General features: G+C 39.3%; 1 protein-coding gene and 1 pseudogene across 7 annotated transcripts in view; both read left to right on the top strand.

Annotated features, from left to right (window-relative positions):
* The window catches only part of F8 (coagulation factor VIII), a 176,141-nt gene that overhangs the window by 86,890 nt on the left and 69,962 nt on the right, over positions 1 to 19,289 (top strand). For all 7 annotated transcript variants that reach the window (XR_015448422.1, XM_087204120.1, XM_087204124.1 and 4 more), the window contains one exon: positions 7,482 to 10,581. Coding sequence is in view for 6 of the 7 variants with exons in the window: in XM_087204120.1 (XP_087060246.1) it covers positions 7,482 to 10,581 (3,100 nt within the window). In the remaining variant the exon portion in view is untranslated. The remainder of the gene's footprint in view (positions 1 to 7,481; positions 10,582 to 19,289) is intronic.
* On the top strand, positions 10,685 to 10,820 carry LOC147820529 (U1 spliceosomal RNA; annotated as a pseudogene).

Genomic DNA, 19,289 nt, shown 5'->3' with positions numbered 1-19,289 from the left:
CTGATATTTTATCTGTCTTCTACTATGATGTAAAACCATGTTGGGGCAGGGTAAACTGGGATTGGAACCCATGTTAATAATTTAATTAAGATTTTGACTCTTAAAATCCTACTACTGTAACTGAGACCAAACTAATTCCTTTCATTTCCTTAGGAAGATAGTAATTGGGTGAAAAAACAGGAAACAGACCCCAATTAAATAGTTATGGAATGACATAACCCAAACTGGTAATAGGCCTGGAGTTTGAAATAGTAATCAAGAGAAACTTTAGTTATAGCCACATTGGTTGAATTTTTGTAATAATATCATCTTCTTGTATTACATGTGTGACACAAATAAATTTAAAACATTATAGTTAATTCATAAATCTCAACCCAAGAGCTTAAAGAATAGTTTCTTTAAAAAGTCAATAAAATAGATAACCAAATACAATGTAAGAAATTTTACATATACAAAATGTGAACTAAGAAAGGAGGTATAATCACAGGTACAAAGAAAATTAAAAGAATTATAATTCCCCTGGTGACACCTAAGCTGCTAATCTCCTCAAACTCTTCACATAGGCATAAGATACCTGGCCAATATTAGGACTTTTTCAGCACCCCAAATAGACTAGTTTCTTGCCTCTGAGATCTAATATGAATTTGGGGGTGGGGCAGGGTACAATGTTACTGTCTGACTATGTTTCCCTTCTATCTTTTCCCTTAGCCCTCCCACTTCCTTCCCCTTTGCCCCTTTTCTTCCTATTTCACATGACCTATTATACATTTAGTCCTTATTTACACTTTCAGTTTCTCACACCAGAGAAACTATTCGGTATTTACACATCTGTGTCCTATTTATTTCACTTAAGAGTATTGCCTCAATGTGCATCCACATAGCTATAAATGTCTCTAATTTCACATTTTTTATGGCTGAGTAGTACTCCATTTTATAAAAAAAACACATTTTCTTTATCCAGTCTCCAGTTGGTGGGCATTTGGGCTGTTTCCAAGTTTTAGCTATTACAAACTGCGCTGCTATGAACATGGGTGCACATATATCACTGTGGTATGATTCTTTTAATTCTTTGGGGAAGATCCCCAGCAGTGGAATAGTGGGGTCAAATGGGACTTCCAGTCCTAGTTCTTTGAGGTATCTCCATACTGATTTCCACAGTGCTTGCACCAGTCTGCACTCCCACCAGTAGTGGAGCAGGGTTCCTCTTTCCCCACAGCCCCTCCAGCATTTGTTATTGATTGATTTCATGATAGCAGCCATTCTTTCTGGAGTGAAGTGGAATCTCAGCGTTGTTTTCATTTGCATCTCTCGAATGACCAGTGATGTTGAACATTTTTTCATGTATTTATTTGCTATTTCTACTTCTTTGTCTGAGAAATATCTGTTCATTTCAGATGCCCATTTTTGGATTGGGTCTTTAAATTTGGGAGGTCTGATCTTTTTAAGTTCTTTATAGATTCGAGATAGTAGACCTTTGTCTGAGGAAGAGCAGGTGAAGATTTTTTCCCACATTGTGGGTTGTCTCTTCACACTGCTGGTGGTTTCTCTTGCTGTGCAGAAGCTTTTTAATAAGAAGAGATCCCATTTGTTGATTGTTTGTGCTAGTTCACGGGCAACTGAGGTTTGGTTCATAAAATCTTTTCCTACACCCATGTCTTCAAGGGTTCTACCTAACCTCTGTTCCAACTGGTTCAGAGTTTCTATTTTAATATTTAGATCTTTAATCCATTTTGATTTTAGTTTAGTGCATGGTGAGAGATATAGGTCTAGTTTTAATCTTTGGCAAGTTGAAGCCCAATTTTTCCAGCACCATTTATTAAAGAGGCTATCTTTCCTCCAGTGAGGGTGTTTGGCTCCTTTATCAAAGATGAGATGGCTGAGTGTGTCTGGCATTGTTTCTGCATCTTCTACTCTGTTCCACTGGTCCTCAAGTCTGTTTCTTTGCCAGTACCATGCTGTTTTTATCACAGTAGCTTTGTAGTAGAGTTACAGGTTGGGGATTGTGATACCCCCTGCCATGTCTCTGTTACCTAGAATTGCTTTTGCTATTCTGGGTCTCTTCTTGCTCCAAATGAATTTTTGGATTGTTTTCTCAAGGTCTATGAAGTATGCTGCTGGGATCTCAATTGGAATTGCATTAAATCTATATAGCAGTTTTGGAAGTATGGCCATTTTCACTATATTAATCTTTCCTACCCAGGAGCAGGGGACGTCTGTCCATTTTCTGATATCATCTTCAATCTCTCTTTTCAGAGTGCCATAGTTTTCAGAGAAGAGGTCTTTGATTTCTTTCGTTAGGATGATTCCTAGGTATTTCAGTTTTTTGGATGCTATTGTGAAAGGAATTATTTGCCCTATTTCTCTCTCAGTGAGTCTGTCATTGGTGTAGAAGAAAGTTGTTGATTTTTGTGTGTTGACCTTGTAACCAGCTACTTGACTGAATCTGGTTATTAAGTCTAGAAGACTTTTGGTGGAGTTCTTGAAGTCTTCTATATAGAGGATCATGTCATCTGCAAATAATGACAATTTGACCTCTTCATTTCCTATCTTTATTCCTTTTATCTCTTTCTCTTGTCTGATTGCCGTGGCTAATGTTTCTAGAACTGTATTGAACAAGAGTGGTGATAGTGGACATCCTTGTCTTGTTCCTTGTGAAGGATTTCAGTTTCTGACCATTTAGTATGATATTGGCTGTTGGTTTTTCACAGATGGCTTTTATCAGTTTGAGGTAGAGACCATCTATTCCAATTTTGTGTAGGGTTTTTATCATAAATGCATGTTGGATTTTGTCAAATGCTTTTTCTGCATCTATGGAGATAATCATATGGTTTTTGTCCTTGGCTCTATTGATACAGTGTATTACATTAATTGATTTTTGTATATTGAACCATCCCTGCATCCCTGGGATGAATCCCACTTGATCAGGGTGTATGATCTTCTTGATGATCTTCTGCATTCTGTTTGCCAGTATCTTATTAAGGATTTTTGCATCTATGTTCATTAGTGAGACTGGCCTATAATTCTCTTTTTCAGTTGGGTCTTTCTCTGCTTTGGGGATCGAGGTGATGCTTGCTTCCAGGAATGAATTTGGGAGTATTGCTTCCCTTTCAATTTCATTGAAGAGTTTTAACAGTAGTGGCAGCAGTTCCTCTCTAAATGTCTTGTAGAATTCAGCAGTGAAGTCGTCAGGGCCCGGGCTTTTCTTAGTTGATAAGTTTTTAATTATGTTTTCAATTTCATTGGTTGATATTGGGTTGTTCAGAATTTTTAGGTCTTCTTCGTTCAACTTTGGTAATTCGTATGTATCTAGGAATCTCTCCATTTCTTCTGTGTTGTCCATCTTATTGGCATATAGGTTCTGGAAGTAGGTATTGATGATCCTCTGGATTTCTGCTGGGTCTGTTGTAATTTCACCCTTTTCATTCCTAATTGCATGGATTTGGGCCTTTTCTTTCCTTTTTCTGACAAGGTTGGCTAAAGGTTTGTCAACTTTGTTGATTCTTTCGAAGAACCAACTCTTGGCTTCATTGATTTTTTGTATCGTTCTCTTAGTCTCCATTGCATTGATTTCTCCTCTGATCTTTATAATTTCCTCCCTTGTATGAGCTTTGGGGTTGTCCTGCTCTTCTTTCTCTAGGAGCTTGAGGTTCAGCATCAGGTTGTTTAGTTGGGCTCGTTCTGTTTTCCTAATATGCATATTCACTGCTATGAATTTCCCTCGTAAGACTGCTTTCATTGTGTCCCATAGATTCCGATATGTTGTATTGTCATTGTCATTTAACTGAAGGAACTGTCTGATTTCTTCTTTAATTTCCTCTGTGACCCATTGGTTATTCAGAAGTGTGTTGTTCAATTTCCACGTGTTTATGAAATTTTTTGAGTTTCTTTTGCTATGGATCTCCAATTTCATCGCACTATGGTCTGACAATATACAGGGGATAACTTCAGTTCCTTTGCACTTACTTAAACATGTTATATGTGTGAGTATGTGGTCTGTTTTGGAGAATGACCCATGTGCAGCTGAGAAGAATGTGTATTCTGATTTTGTGGGGTGGAAGACTCTGTAAACATCTGTTAAGTTCATTTGTTCAAGAGTTCGATTGAGTTCTAGTATTTCATTACTTATTTTTAGTCTAGTTGATCTATCTATTTGTGACAGTGGGGTGTTGAGGTCCCCCACTACAGTTGTATTAGTGCATATATGACTTTTCATGTCCGTTTGTATTTGTTTTATATAGTTGGGTGCACTAGTGTTTGGTGCATAGATATTTATGATTGTCATCTCTTCCTCTTGGATTCTTCCCTTTACAAGGATGTAGTGTCCTTCTTCATCTCTCTTAATCAGTGTTGGTTTGAAATCTACTTGATCTGCCAAGAGGATAGCTACTCCTGCTTTTTTTCGGGTTCCTGTCGCATGCAGTATTGTTTTCCACCCTTTAACTTTCAGTCTGTGACTTTCCTTTTGAATTAAGTGTGTTTCTTGTATGCAGCATATTGTTGGATTTTGCTTCTTGACCCATTCTGCCAGTCTGTTTCTTTTGATTGGTGAGTTGAGACCATTAACGTTGATGGTTATAACTGAAACATATTGACTTGTCATTGCCATGACTTTTTCTTTTTGTTGGGTTCTCCCCCTTTACATTTAATTTCTTGTCCTGCCAGATGGGTTCATTCTGCTTTGCTTCCTGGGGTTGTGATCCTCAATGTCTGTTCCTAGGATATTGTGTAAAATTCTTTGGAGTGCTGGTTTGGTATTCACGAAGTTCCTAAGGTGCTCTTTGTCATGAAAGTATCTTATTTCTCCATCCATTTTGAAAGATAGTTTTGCAGGGTACATCAATCTGGGTTGGAGGCTGTTTTCTTTTAGGGCTTGGAATATGTCACTCCAAGCTCTTCTTGCCTTGATGGTTTGTGTTGAGAAGTCTGCTGTGATTCTGATGGGCTTTCCTTTGTATGTGATTTGTTTCTTTTCTCTGACTGCTTGGAGAACTTTGTTCTTCCGTTGTGTTTCTGGAATCTTAACAATTATATGCCTATGTGTAGATTTTTTTGGATCAAGGCTATTTGGAGTCCTATATGCCTCACTTATCTGTATGTCAAGCTCTTTTCCCCTGCTTGGGAAGTTTTCTGCCATTATTTCTGTGAAGAGATTTTTTTATGTCATCTTCACTCTCTCCTGTTTCTTCATTGAGCCCAATCAGTCTTATGTTATGCTTTTTTGCATCATCTAGCAGCTGCTGGATTGATTTCTCATGTTCCCTTATAATTTTGAAGCAATTTTTCTTTTCCTGGTCACTAATTGCAATCTTATCTTCTATATCTGAAATTCTGTCCTCACATTGGCTCATTCTGCTGTGTAGACTTTCAGTGGAGTTTTTCATGTCCTGGAAATCTATTTGCATCTGCTTTATGGATTCCATTTGTTTCTTATGTTGGGATTCCATCATGTTCCTGAGCTCCTGTCTAGATTTATTAATCATGTCTTGCACTAGGGGCACAATTTCTCCTGTTATCTGAGAAATTATTTCTGATTTCAGTTTTTCCAGATCTCCTTTTGTTGCCAGTTCAGTGGGTCCAAGTGGTTGAGTATCAGAGTGTTCCATCTCATTTCCCTTTGGGGTTACTGTAGGTGATCTGGAAGTCTGGTTTTGAGACTTATTTATGTGTTTTCTCATTTTGACTGGGGCGGGGGGCTGTTAGCGCCTGCACGGATTACCTCCTCTGAGCTGGGTGAGGTGGGACAGGGGCCGGGAGCAGCAGTAGGGATGGTGACCCAAAAGCCCTTTCCTGTGGGCTGGGAGCAGCCGGAGGGATGGTGGCCGGGAAACCCCTTCCTCTGGACCAGGAGCAGTGGGATGGTGGCTCAGAAGCCCCTCCCTCTGGGCCGGGAGCGGTGGGAGGGATGGTGGCCTGGAAGCCCCTTCCTCTGGGCCAGGAGCAGTGGGACAGAAGGTGGCCCAAAAGCCCTTTCCTCTGGGCTGGGAGCAGCGGGAGGGATGGTGACCGGGAAGCCCCTTCCTCTGGACCAGGAGCAGTGGGACGACGGCTCAGAAGCCCCTACCTCTGGGCCTGGAACAGTGGGACTCAGTACCTTGGTCTGGTGGTCTGGTGTCCTCTGCATCTTTGTAGTGTGGAATCAGGTGGCTGCCTGTCTGCAGGGGTGATTCGGCGTGTCCTCTGGGATATGCTTTTCATAAAGGCTTCCCTTTGAATTAAAGCCAGATGAAATGAAGATTTTACCTACAAAGGTTGTGTGAAATGATTAAGGTACCTGATGGGTAGCTTGGTAAATGTATGTTTTGTCCTTTATGTATCTACTTTACTATCATGTAAATGCCTATTATTAATTCATTGAATTCCTTCACTCAGCCAATGCTGCCCATGATAGAAATTAATATAGCTAGTACCATGGTGGGTTTTTATAAGTGCTGTTCCCTTGTGCTGACTGACCTTACCAAGTCGTGACAATGTATTAGTCAGTTTTTCATCACTGTAGCAAAATACCTGAGGCAAGCTATCCATGAAGAAAAAAGGTTTATTTAGCTCACAATGTTGTATGCTAAAATCAAGGTGGTGCAGGTTCTGGCTAGGATCCCATGATGAATGGTGGATGGTAGAACACATGCAAGGCAAGGATCACATCTGGGTTAGGCCAGACTCAGCCTTTTATAACAAGCCTGTCTTGAGAATTACTAAGAGGTCATGTGAGTTCTGCCTTAGTCTTTTCTGAAGGTACACTCTTAATGACCTGAAGACCTCTTACTAGGTCTCACCTCTTAAATTTGCCCCTACTCCCAATGGCAGCAATCTGGAGACCAAATCTTTAACACATGGGCCTTTGGGAGACAACCTCCAAATCATAACACATACATGATGGGGTTGATACTATCAGCCTCATTGTCAAATTAGAAAACTGGAGCTCTGGGCCAGGGATTTAGCTCAGTGGTTCTGCCCCCTGCCTCAAAAGCACAAGATCCTGAGTTCAATGCCTGGTACAAAAAAAAAAAAAAAAAGAAAAGAAAAAAGTGAGAAAACTGGAGCTCAGAGAGCTATATGACTTGTTCAAAGTCACACATCTGAAAAATGATATAGCTATGATTTGAACTCAAGCAATCTGAGTCTATAACCTGTTGTTATATACAATAAAACAGCCTGTACAAAAACTTTCCTGAATTAAATAACTGTCATCATCCTTCTCCATTTTGATCCCAATATTGTTTCACTTTTTACTCACAGCCCTTTCTTGTGGTCACAAACAGTCATAAAACAACAGCAGCAGTGCAAAAACTACTTTTAGCACCATTGTTGGACCATATGTTGTACACCATATGTTATACATGTTAGATTTAACCCAATGACCTGTGTTATAATGATCTACACTAGTATTTTTTCATTTATCTAGAATGCGAGAGAATCTATAGCACAGAACTTTCTTAGAACCAGGGTTTTGAGTAACCAGAGTTATTATTTCTCATCTCTAGGTCTATGGGTTCTGGGATGCCACAACTCAGACTTTCGGAGTAGAGGTATGACAGCCTTACTGAAGGTTTCTAGCTGTGGCAGGAGCACTGGTGATTATTATGAGGACACATATGAAGATATTCCAACATACTTGCTGAGTGAAAACCATATCATTGAACCCAGAAGTTTCTCCCAGAATTCAAGGCACCCTACTACCAGGCAAAAGCAATTCAAAGCCACCACAACTGCAGAAAATGACAAAGAGAAGACTGATCCTCAGTTTGGGGAGAGAACAGGGATGGTTAAAGTACACAATGTCTTCTCCAGTGATTTGTCCATGCTCTTGGGACAGAGTCCAACTCCACATGGGTTATCCTTATCTGATATCCCAAAAGCCACATATGAAGCTCTTCCCGATGATTATTTACCTGGAGCAATAGACAATAATGAAGGTCCATCTAAAGTGGTACACATCAGGCCAGAGCTCTATCAGAGTGGAGATACTGGATTTACTCCTGAACCGAGCCTCCAATTAAGAGTGAATGAGAATTTGGGGACAACTATAGCAGTAGAGTTGAAAAAACTTGATTTAGAAGTTTCTAGTTCACCAAATAATTTAATGGTTTCACCAGCAATTCTAGCAGACAACTTGGCAGCAGGTCCTGAAGAGACAAGTTCCTTAGGATCCCCAAATATGCCAGTTAGTAGTCAATTAAGCACCAGTGTACTTGACAAAAAGCCGTCTCCCCTTATTGGGGCTGGTGTACATCTGAGCTTGAGTGAAAGAAATAATGAATCTAAGTTGTTAGAAGGAGTGTTAGTGAATATTCAAGAAAGTTCACTGGGAAAAAATATATTATCAATGGAGAGTGATATGTCACTGAAAGAGAAGACAGCTCATGGACCTGCTTTGTTGACCAAAGATAATGTTTTATTCAAAGTTAATATCTCTTTGATAAAGACAAACAAAACATCTAATTATTCGACAACTAATCAAAAAACTCACATTGATAGACCAACATTATTAATTGAGAATAGTACATCAGTCTGGCAAGGTACTATATTAGAAAGAGATACTGAGTTTCAAAGAGTGACCTCTTTGATTCATGATGAAGTGCCTATGGACAAAAATACTACAGCTCTAAGGCTAAATCATATGTCAAATAAAACTACTTCATCAAAAAATTTGGAAATAGTTGATCAAAAACAAGCAGATCTTGTGCCATCAGATGAAGAAAATCCAGATGTGTTATTTTTCAAGATGCTATTCTTGCCAGAGCCAGCAAATTGGAATAACGGGACCAATGGAAAGAATTCCCTGAACTCTGGGCAAGGGCCTAGTCCAAAGCAATTATTATCCTTAGGATCGGAATTGTCTGGAGAACACCAGAATTTCTTGACAGAAGAGAATAAAGTGGTGGTAGAAAATGAATTTACAAAGGACGCAGGACCCAAAGAGCTTATTCCAAATAACAAGAGCATATTGCTTACTAACTTGGCTAATGTAAAAGACAATGATACACACAATCAAGAAAAAACAATTCAGGAAGAGATAAACCAGAAGAAAGAATTAACCCAAGAGAATGTAGTTTTGCCTCAGGTGTATACAGTGACTGGCACTAAGAATTTCCTGAAGAAACTTTTCTTACTGAGCACTAGACAAAACATAAGTTTAGATGAGGGAACATATGCACCAACACTTCCAGACACCAAATTATTAAACAATTCAACAAATAGGGCAAAGATTCACAAGCCTCGTTTCTCACAAAGACAGGAAGAAGAGGAAACAAACCAAGACAGCTCTAGAAATCAAACCAAGCAAATGGTTGACAAATATCTGAGTACCGCGGGGATGTTTCCTAATCCAAGCCAGAAGAATATTACTGCCCAACGTGGTAAGCGTTCTTTGAAACAATTCAGATTCCCACTAGAAGAAACGGAGGTTGAAAAGGGACTAATTGTAGATGACCCCTCAACACAAAGGTCCAAAAACTTGAAATATTTGCCCCAAATAGATTACAAAGAGAAAGAAGGAAAGGCCATTACTCAGTCTCCTTTATCAATATCTCCTATGAGGAATCATAGCATCGATCAGATAAAGAGCTTTGCATTACCCATTGCAAAGATATCAGCACCTCCATTCATTAGACCTACAGATCTGACACAGATATCATCTCAAGACAGCTCTTCTCATTTTCTAGCATCAACCTGTAATTATAGTCTTAAGGCAAAAAGTCCAATGGCCCAAGAAGACAGTCATTTCTTACAAGTACCCAAAATAAATAACCTTTCTTTAGCCATCCTACCCTTGGAGATAATCAGAAAACAAGGAAAGGTTGGCTCCTTGGGGACAAGTGCCACAAACTCAGTTGCGTACAAGAAACTGGAGAACACTGTTCTCTTGAAACCAGTCTTGCCGGAAACATTTGGCAAAGTTGAATTGCTTCCTAAAGTTCCCATTCGTCAAGAAGACCTTTTACTTACAGAAACAATCCATGAGTCTCCTGTTCACCTGGATCACACAGAAGAGATTCTTCTTCAGACAACAACAAAAACTATAAAATGGAGTAAGACAAATGGACCTGGAAAAGCGCCCTTCCTGAAAGGCACAACAGAAAGCTCTGAAAAGATGAACTCCAAGCTGCTGGGTCCTCTTGTTTTAGGGAATCAGTATGCTACCCAGATGCCAAAAGATAAGTGGAGATCCCAAGAGAAGTCACCAAAAAATACAGTTTTGAAGAAAAAGGACTCTGTTTTGTCTCTGATCCCTAGTGAAAGCAATTGCACAATAGTAGCAATAAGCGATGGGCAGAATAGGCTCCAAGGAGAAGCCACTGGGGGAAAGCAAGGAGGGACTGGAAAATTGTGCCCTCCAAACCCACTTGTCTTGAAGCGTCATCAAAGGGAAACAACCTCTATTACTCTTCAGTCGGAACAAGAAGACGTTTACTATGATGATGCCATCTCAGGTGAAACCAAGAGAGATTTTGAGATTTATGGCGAAGATGAAAATCAAGGTCCCCGCAGCTTTCAAAAGAGAACACGACACTATTTTATTGCAGCAGTGGAGCGGCTCTGGGACTATGGGATGAGTAGGATACCCAGTGTCCTAAGAAACAGGTATGACTCCACTGATTATTCCTTTATCTTGCTATTGTGACTTTGGACTTTACCAGGTGCTGAAATAGTAGGTTATCAGGCTTCTTTTCAAAAGCAGTCTCTCATACTTACCTGGCAGGGGAGATACCATGATCACGAAGGTGGTTTTCCCAGGGTGAGGCTCCTCCATTGCACTCTGGATGTACTGACCCCTGCGATTTCCCCAAATGTGTGGGGGGGGAAGCAATCTCTGCACTCTCACTTCAGGAGGTGGTAAAGTCTAGGTGAAGCTGAAGAGTAAGTGGGAGATTAGATGATAACAATGCAAGCAGATGGTAAAGCAAGAAATCAAGCAATTCTTACTCTGGTGGCATGGAAAGGAGAGGGGTTTACAAGAGCGTTCAGGAGTCATGGTCAAGAAGCAGCAATGGGGTAGAAAGTCAGCCTTATCTATCCAAACTGAGCTGCAGGAAAAATCATATTCTTGTGAAAGAGCCCTGAGAAAGGAAGAAGTGTGTGGTAAAGAGGTTGAAGATGTGAGGAGAGGTTTTTTCCAAAGTATAGGGAATTCCAAGGGAAAAATGTGGTGCTTTGAATTTTAGGGGAGCAGAAGGAGGTTGAGAAGGGGAGAGGAAGCACAGACACATTTGGAAGACAAACATAAGGAAAGTAAGTCAAGAAATATTTATGGAGGGCCGGGGATTTAACTCAGTGGTTCTGGTGCCTGCTGCACAAGCACAAGGTCCCGAGTTCGATCCCCGGTACCGAAAACAACCAAACAAAAACAAATATTTGTGGAGCACTTACTATATGTAATAGAGAGGGCTCTGCCTTTCCTCTAGGACCTGTATTATCTGCCTGCTGCTCACTTCTACCCCGAATTCTTCACTGTACTTGGCAGGCTTTTTTCCTCAAACATGCTGAACTGATTCCATTTTGATGCCTTTGCATGTTCTGTTTCCTCTGTCACAGGGCTCCATCAATTGGCCTTTTCTCAGCATAATTTAGAGCTCAAGCCCTCACAGAGGATCTCTCCAACCACCAGAGCTAGACTTCAACCCTTAGCCACTATCACATTATCGTGCTTTATCTTCTGAAGAGCACCACTGGAATCCTCTATGTTTCTACTGTTTTACTCTCTCTTGTGCTGCACTCCAGTGTCTGCATTCGCACTGTTAGCTGATGCTGTGCAATGAACAGGTGCCCAACACATTTAGTGACCTCTGTACCCACATACTTTGCCTCACACCTGTGACAATAAGCAGACCATCTGTGCTCCGAAATAAGGCCAGTCCCATCAGTTTGGTACTTGCTCACATTCTTCTCCCCTGATAGAGAAAACCACTGTCCCAGAAATTCCACCTTTTCTCTCTTACATCATCAGCCTCTCCTTTTCCACTGGATTAATCTCATCAACACCAAAAATGTTATTATTAACGGCCATTCCTTCATCTCAGTTACTCAAACCAAAACCTTGAAGTTATTCCTAACTCCTCTTTTCCCTCATGCCCACATCTAATCCATCAGAGGATCTCGTTGACTGTAACTTTAAAAACAACCAGAATTTGATTATGGACTGAATGTTAGATAAAGGTGAGGATGACTGGGGGAAAAAAGCAAGAAGGACATATGATAAAATGTTACTCCAGATACTGTAAAAGTGATGTTTTATTTTTAGAAACATTATGCACCCATATTTTCAAATTCTCTAACAATGCATATGCAATGCTTCTGTAACAATAAGCCTAAAGAGTAATAAAATCAGACACTGCACCAGCAGACTGGGAGCAGAAGGTGGCTCATGCAGGTGAACGCAGTTCCCCAAGACCCACGGGTGTGCTGGTTGGGCCACACCTTCATCCCTTCATGCATGCTTGCAGTACAGTCCAGAGTCCCAGGCAACACAGTGGGGAGAGGATGCTACCTGGTCCCTGTATGGCAGTGGCTTTGTTGGGACTGGCCCCTAGCTTTTGGGTTCACCCTCCACCTGCTCCTTTGAGGTCTCTTTTGTTTCTTTTGAGACAAGGTCTTGCTGTGTTTCCCAGGCTTACCCTAGACTTGAGGGCTCAAGCGATCCTTTGGGATCAGTCTCCTGAATGCTCGGACTAGAGGCAGCCCACCCTATGCGGCTCCTACAGTCTTTATGGCTAATAGTCCATTGTGTATTATGTGACACATTTTCTTTATGCATTTGCTGGTCCATGTCTTGGCTATCATGAATTGTGCCATGATAAACATGGGTATGCATGTATCCTTACAGTACATTGATTTTAATTGCTTCAACTATATATTAAGGAGTGGTATAGTGGATCAAATGGTAGCTCTGTTTTTTTTTTTTTGAGGAACTTCCATACTGATTTCCATTGTGGCTATACAAATTTACATGCCAACACACAATGTAGAAAAGTTCATTTTTCCCCACATCCTTGACAGCATTCATTTTTTTCCACTTTCTTGATGTTAACCATTCTGATTGGGGTGAGGTAAAACCTCAATGTAATTTTGATTTTTATATTTCCCTAATGGCTAAATATATTGAATGCACTTACTGGCCATTTGTGCTTCTGCTTTTCAGAATACTCTGTTCAATTCATTTGTTAATTTATTGATTTGGCCATTTGATGTTTTGGGTTTTATTTTTTTAGTTCTTCATATATTCCAGATATTAATCTCCTTTGTTAGACAAATGGCTGGCAAAAGTTTTCTTTCACTTTGCAAGCTGTCTCTTAACTCTGTTGATTATTTCCTTTACTATACAGACACTTTTTGATATGATGTAGTCCCATTTGTTGGTCCTTGCTATTATTTCCTATGCTATTGGATCCTCTTCAGGAAATTCTTGCCTCTGTCTTTGGCTTCAAGGGTTTCCCCTATGTTTTCTTCTAGCAGTTTCAAAGTTTCTGGTCAATCTTCTACACATGGATGTCCAGTTTTCCAGGCACTTTCTCTCAAAGAGGCTATGTGTGCTTTTGGCATCTTTGTCAAGAATTGGATGATGTAGTTGCATGGGTTTAAGTCTGTTTTCTATCCTATCCCACTGGTATGTGACTGTTTTTGTGCCAGTACCATGCTTTTTTGATATTATGGCTTTATGGTATATTTTGAAATCAGGTATTGTGACACCTCTAGCATTGCTTTTTTTGCTCAAGATTGCTTTGGTTATTTGGGGTCTTTTAGGTTCCCATATGAATTGTAGGATTGTTATTTCTATTTCTTTCAAGAATATAAGATGAGATCCCAGTTATTGATTCTTTGTAGTATTTCCTGTGCGATTGGGGTTTTGTTCATAAAGTCTTTGCCTACACCAGTGTCTTCAAGAGTGCTACCTATTCTATCTTCCAGCAGGTCTAGTGTTTCTGTTTTAATATTTAGATCCTTGATCCATTTTGATTTTAGTTTAGTACATGGTGAGAGATATGGGTCTAGGTTTAATCTTTGACATGTGGAAAGCCAATTTTTCCAGCACCATTTATTAAAGAGGCTGTCTTCCAGTATGGGTGTTTGGCCCCTTTGTCAAAGATGAGGTAGCTGAGTGTGTCTGGAGTTGTTTCTGCATCTTCTAATCTGTTCCACTGATTCTTAGGTCTGTGTATTTTTTAATTTTTGTGGGGGGTTTTGCCAGTATTATGCTATTTTTATCATGGTATCTTTGTAGTTCATAATAGCTAAATCTTGCAAACAGCCCAAAAACCCATCAATGGATGAATGGATAAAGAAGATGTGGGATTTTTTTTAATACAATGGAGTACTACTCTGCTATAAAAAAGCATAAGCTTGAGACATTACTTGGTAAGTGGATGCACCTTCAGACAATACTCTTAAGTGAAAGAAATCAGACACACATATTTAAACATCATGTTGTTCTCTCGTGTGAGAAACTGAAAGGGTAAACAAAGACTAAAATGTATAATAAATATTGGGAAACAGGAAGAAATGTTCAAATGGGAAGTGGAACAAGGGAGAGAGAAAGGAAGGAAGGGAAAAGGGAAAAAAGAATAGAAGAAAAATGGAAACAAAGCTTTTGTAAATAAGGAGGGGGAAGAGGAGTTGAAGGGAGGGGAGAGGATTGGGAAAAAAAGAGTCAAGATATGTCACGTACGGGTATAAATTCCTTATGATGAGTGTCATCATTATGTATATCTAAAATGTTCTAATAAAATTAAAAATAAATGAATGAAAATTCACTTGGTAGATTTAGGTCCATAATCTCTAAAAGAAATGGGGGGAGGGAAGGAGAAAGAGAAAAAGAAAGAAGAGAAAGAGGAGGAAGAGGAAGAAGGAGGAGGAAGGGGAAGGGGAGGGAGAGGAGGAGGAAGGGGAAGGGGAGGGAGAGGAGGAGGAGAAGGAGAAGGAGAAGAAGAAGGAGAAGGAGAAGGAGTAGGAGAAGGAGAAGAAGAAGAAGAGGAGGAGGAGGAGAAGAAGGAAGAAAGGGGAGGGGGGAAGCGGAAGGAGGAGAAGGGGCATGGCCCCATCCAGAGCTCTATTTGGTCCCTCAGAAGCTGCTCTTGATAAGGCTCCCTCCAAGCTCGGGGACCCATGAGGCTGCTGTCCCTGCAAGCACTGGTCCTGGGGGTGCTGCAGGTGCTGGTGCTTGTGAGGGCCACTGACCCACAGGGATCTCCAAATGCAAAGTTTCCAAGTGCCAATCTAGAACAGAATGTGTCTTCCAACAATACAAACAAATCTAACAGCAAAAGCACTGTGAAACCATCAACCACTATAGTTTCCTTGTTCTCAATGTGACAGCTCCTACCATGAAATCCACAGCGACTTCTAAAATGACAACACCAGGAGTCTCATCCAAATACACCTTCCACCACCTTAAGGTCTACACCTAAAGCAATAATTACTTCACAAAACATATCCCAGATGTCAGCATCCACGATGACCACAGTAGGTTGGTGACATCGCTAACAACCGTTCATTCTAAAGAAAATAGAGGATCAAAATTTGATACTGGCAGCTTCGTTGACTGGAGAAGATACAATGCTTTCTCCTTAAGGTGGGGAACAAGAGCAGATATGCTTACTCTTTATCTGTCCATTAAACTTTGAAACCTAGGCCCAACCAAAATAGTCTGGCAATAAAGTGACACAATTAGGATAGGATTGACAAGGTACAAGCAAAATCTTTATATGTAGATGAAATGATCATCTACCGAGAAAATACTAAGAAATCTCTAGGAGCCCTGAGAACTTGTATTTGAATTTAGCAGGATTAGAAAACACAAGGTATATATAAAAATTCAGGTCTGTGTATACCCGCTATAAATGAAGAATTGGATATTGAAATTTAAAAGTTATGTAGGAGTACAAAGGACCTAGAAAAGTTAAAAACAAAAACAAAAACAGTGTTGGAAGACGTTTAGTACCTAATTTTAAGACTTCTTCTAAAGCTACAGAAATCAAGGCAGTGTTGGTGTAAGGAAAGACACATAGATCATTTGAATAAAACAGAGAATCTAGAAATAGAACCACACATATATGGTCCACTGAGTTTTGAAAGATTATTTAACATTAGCATTTTATAGAATATAAACTCAATCCAAGAGCCAAGGAAGAGATAGTGTTTTCAGCAAACGGCACTAGAACACCTGGTATCTGTATATAAAAAATTAACCTCAACCCTTTATTTCCATACATAAAAATAACTTGAAAGGATCTGTGAACCTAAATATGAAAGCCTAAAACTATGAAACTTTAAGAAGAAATTATAAGGGAAAATGTTTATGAATTTAGGGTGGGCAAGAACTTCCTAGGATACAAAAAACATGATGTATAAAAGAAAAAAATTGATAAATGGGATTCCATCAAAATTTAGAACTTTAAATGACATGGTTAAAATGAAAAGTAGTCCTTAAACAGACCATATTTACAATGCATATAACCTATGACCAGAATATATAAAGAATTCTTAGAGCTCATTAATAGACAACTCAATTAAAAAGTAGACACAAGAAGATGATAAATAGCCAGTACAGCACAAGGAAAGGTGTGCAACTCTAGAATCAGAAAAATACTAATCAGTACAATAAAAAGATTGAATTATACACTCATTAGGGAGATGAAGTTAAAAGTTTTAAAAGCCTTGTCATGACTTTTTCTTTTTGTTGGAATCTCCCCCTTTGAGTTTAATTTGTCACACCCAGTGGATTCATTCTGCTGGGCTTCCTGGGGTTGTGATCCTCATTGTCTTTTCCTACGGTATTGTGTAAAATTTTTTGGAGTGCTGGTTTGATATTCATGAAGTTCCTAAGGTTCTCTTTATCATGAAAGTATCTAATTTCTCCATCAAATTTGAAAGATAGTTTTGCAGGGTACATCAATCTGGGTTGGAGGCTGTTTTCCTTTAGGGCTTGAAATACATCACTCCAAGCTCTTCTTGCCTTGAGGGTTTGCCTTGAGAAGTCTGCTGTGATTCTGATGGGCTTTTCTTTGTATGTGATTTGTTTCTTTTCTCTCACTGCTTGTAGAATTTTGTTCTTCTGTTGGATTTCTAGAATCCTATTATGTGCCTATGTGTAGATTGTTTTTGATCAAGGCTAGTTGGAGTCCTATATGCCTCACTTATCTGTATGTCAAGTTCTTTTCCCCTCCTTGGGAAGTTTTCTGCCATCACTTCTGTGAACATTTTTTTTTATGTCATCTGCACTCTCCCCTGTTTCTTCATTGACTCCAATCAGTCTTCTTGCATGGTCTAGCAGCTGCTGGATTGCTTTCTCATGGTCCCTTACAATTTTAAAGCAATTTTTCTTTTCCTGCTCACTAACTGCAATCTTATCTTCTATATCTGAAATTCTGTCCTCACATTGGCTCATTCTGCTGCATAGACTTTCAATGGAGTTTTTAATCTCCTGGAAATCTGTTTGCATCTGTTTTATGGATTCCATTTGTTTCCTATGTTGGGATTCCAACATGTTCCTCAGCTCCTCTATTTTTTTTATCTGTGTCCTCTCTAGATTTATTAATTATGTTTTTCACTGTGGGCACAATATTTGCTGTTATCTGAGAAATTATTTCTGATTTCATTTTTTCCAGATCCTCTTTTGTTGCCAGTTCAGGGAGTCCAGGTGGTTGAGTATCACAGTGTTCCATTTCGTTTCCCTTTGGGGTAGCTGTAGGTGATCTGGAAGTCTGTTTTTGAGGCTTGTTTACGTGTCTCTCATTTCCACAGTGGGGGGCGGGGTGCTGCTGGCACCTGCGTGCCTCACCTCCTCTGCCCTAGGAACGGTGGCGGGGAGCCTCCTCCTGGCTGCTGGGATTGGTTCCTGGAGGAAATTTTGTAACATGCATGGTTAGCTTAGTTTGAAAAAAAAAGTGTGAACTAATGGGTAAATTGGCCTTACCTGGTCTTGCAACCAAATGTTTTCATTTCTTTGTGAAATGTAGTTAAAATATACTTTATAGTGATGAGGGCTTTTAACTTCTTTTTTCTGTTGAATTCTTGGCATTTCGGTACTAGCCTGAAGGTTTTCTTGAATACTTGCTTCTTCAGCACTTTGAAGCTAGAAAACCGCTTCTAAATTACTGTTGTCATTGCCTTGAAAATTTTCTTTTTGGGTGGGAAATAACGTAGACATGTCTTTTCTCTGTATATAAGTAGTATAATTTGTTACTTTCAAGTACTAGTACTTTGAATACAGGGGTTTTTTAATCTTCAGAGACAGTAATGCAAAACCATACATTACTTTGGAATACATTTCCTAAGCATAATTTATCCTCCTAATTATGGTTGCATAAGTAAATGCCCAATTTTCTTTGCATTCTTTGAGACTGTATTTACTTGAAGATAAAAACAATCCAGATGTATGTGTCTAAATATCATGCAGAAGCTGTTCTGGTTTTTAAATATCCTTGGATAATTCATAAAAGGAATAATGCAAATGAAACAAGTCAGAGTTGGCAGTATATCACAGTGGTCATTTTGTATTTTCAGAAAAAAGTAAAGCAAATTCCTCTTACCTTTTGTTTTTCTATTATAATGACCAGCTTTTGGTATTTCATTATTACTGAGATCTATTTTTAAAATTAAATTTGTTCTACATTTTATTTTATTTATTTATTTATTTTGGTACCAGGGATCGAACTCGGGACTTTGCGCTTGCGAGGCAGGCGGTAGAACCACTGAGCTAAATCCCCGGCCCTGTTCTACATTTTTAAAAGAATATAAATAGTATTTTGATGGGGATTACATTGAATCTGTAGATCATTTTTGGCAATTTGGCTTTTTAACAATGTTAATTCTGCTGCTTCATAAACATGGGCAGTCTTTCTAACTTCTAGTGTCTTCTTCAATTTTGTTCTTCAGTGTTCTGTAATTTTAATTGTAAAGATCTTTCACCTATTTGGTTAGGTTAATTACTAAGTATTTTACGTTTTTTGGAAGCTATCATGAATGGAATTGTTTTCTTGATTTCTTTCTCAGATAGTTCCTGTAGAAAAGCTATTGTTTGCTACTACTGTTGAATTTGTTTGTCAGCTCAAAAATCTTTGGGTGAATTCATTAGGGTATTTTATTTTATTTTATTCCAGTACCAGGGATCAAACTCAGGACCTTGTGCTTTCGAGGCAGGCACAGTGCCAATGAACTAAATCCCCAGCCCTCATTAGGGTATTCTGTACCACTTTAATCCAACCTAAGCACCTTAATATAAAACCAAACACTGGTGAACCGTTTTCCTTGCTAATTCTGAATTACTGTAAAATGTACAAGAGGTCTGCTAGGAGTTC

Source organism: Heterocephalus glaber, unplaced genomic scaffold, assembly GCF_053883595.1.
Source record: "Heterocephalus glaber isolate CG9 unplaced genomic scaffold, H.glaber_assembly_v1.0 deba00001863, whole genome shotgun sequence".
NCBI classification, from domain to species: Eukaryota; Metazoa; Chordata; class Mammalia; order Rodentia; family Bathyergidae; genus Heterocephalus; species Heterocephalus glaber.
This window is presented reverse-complemented; position numbering and strand designations above follow the sequence as displayed.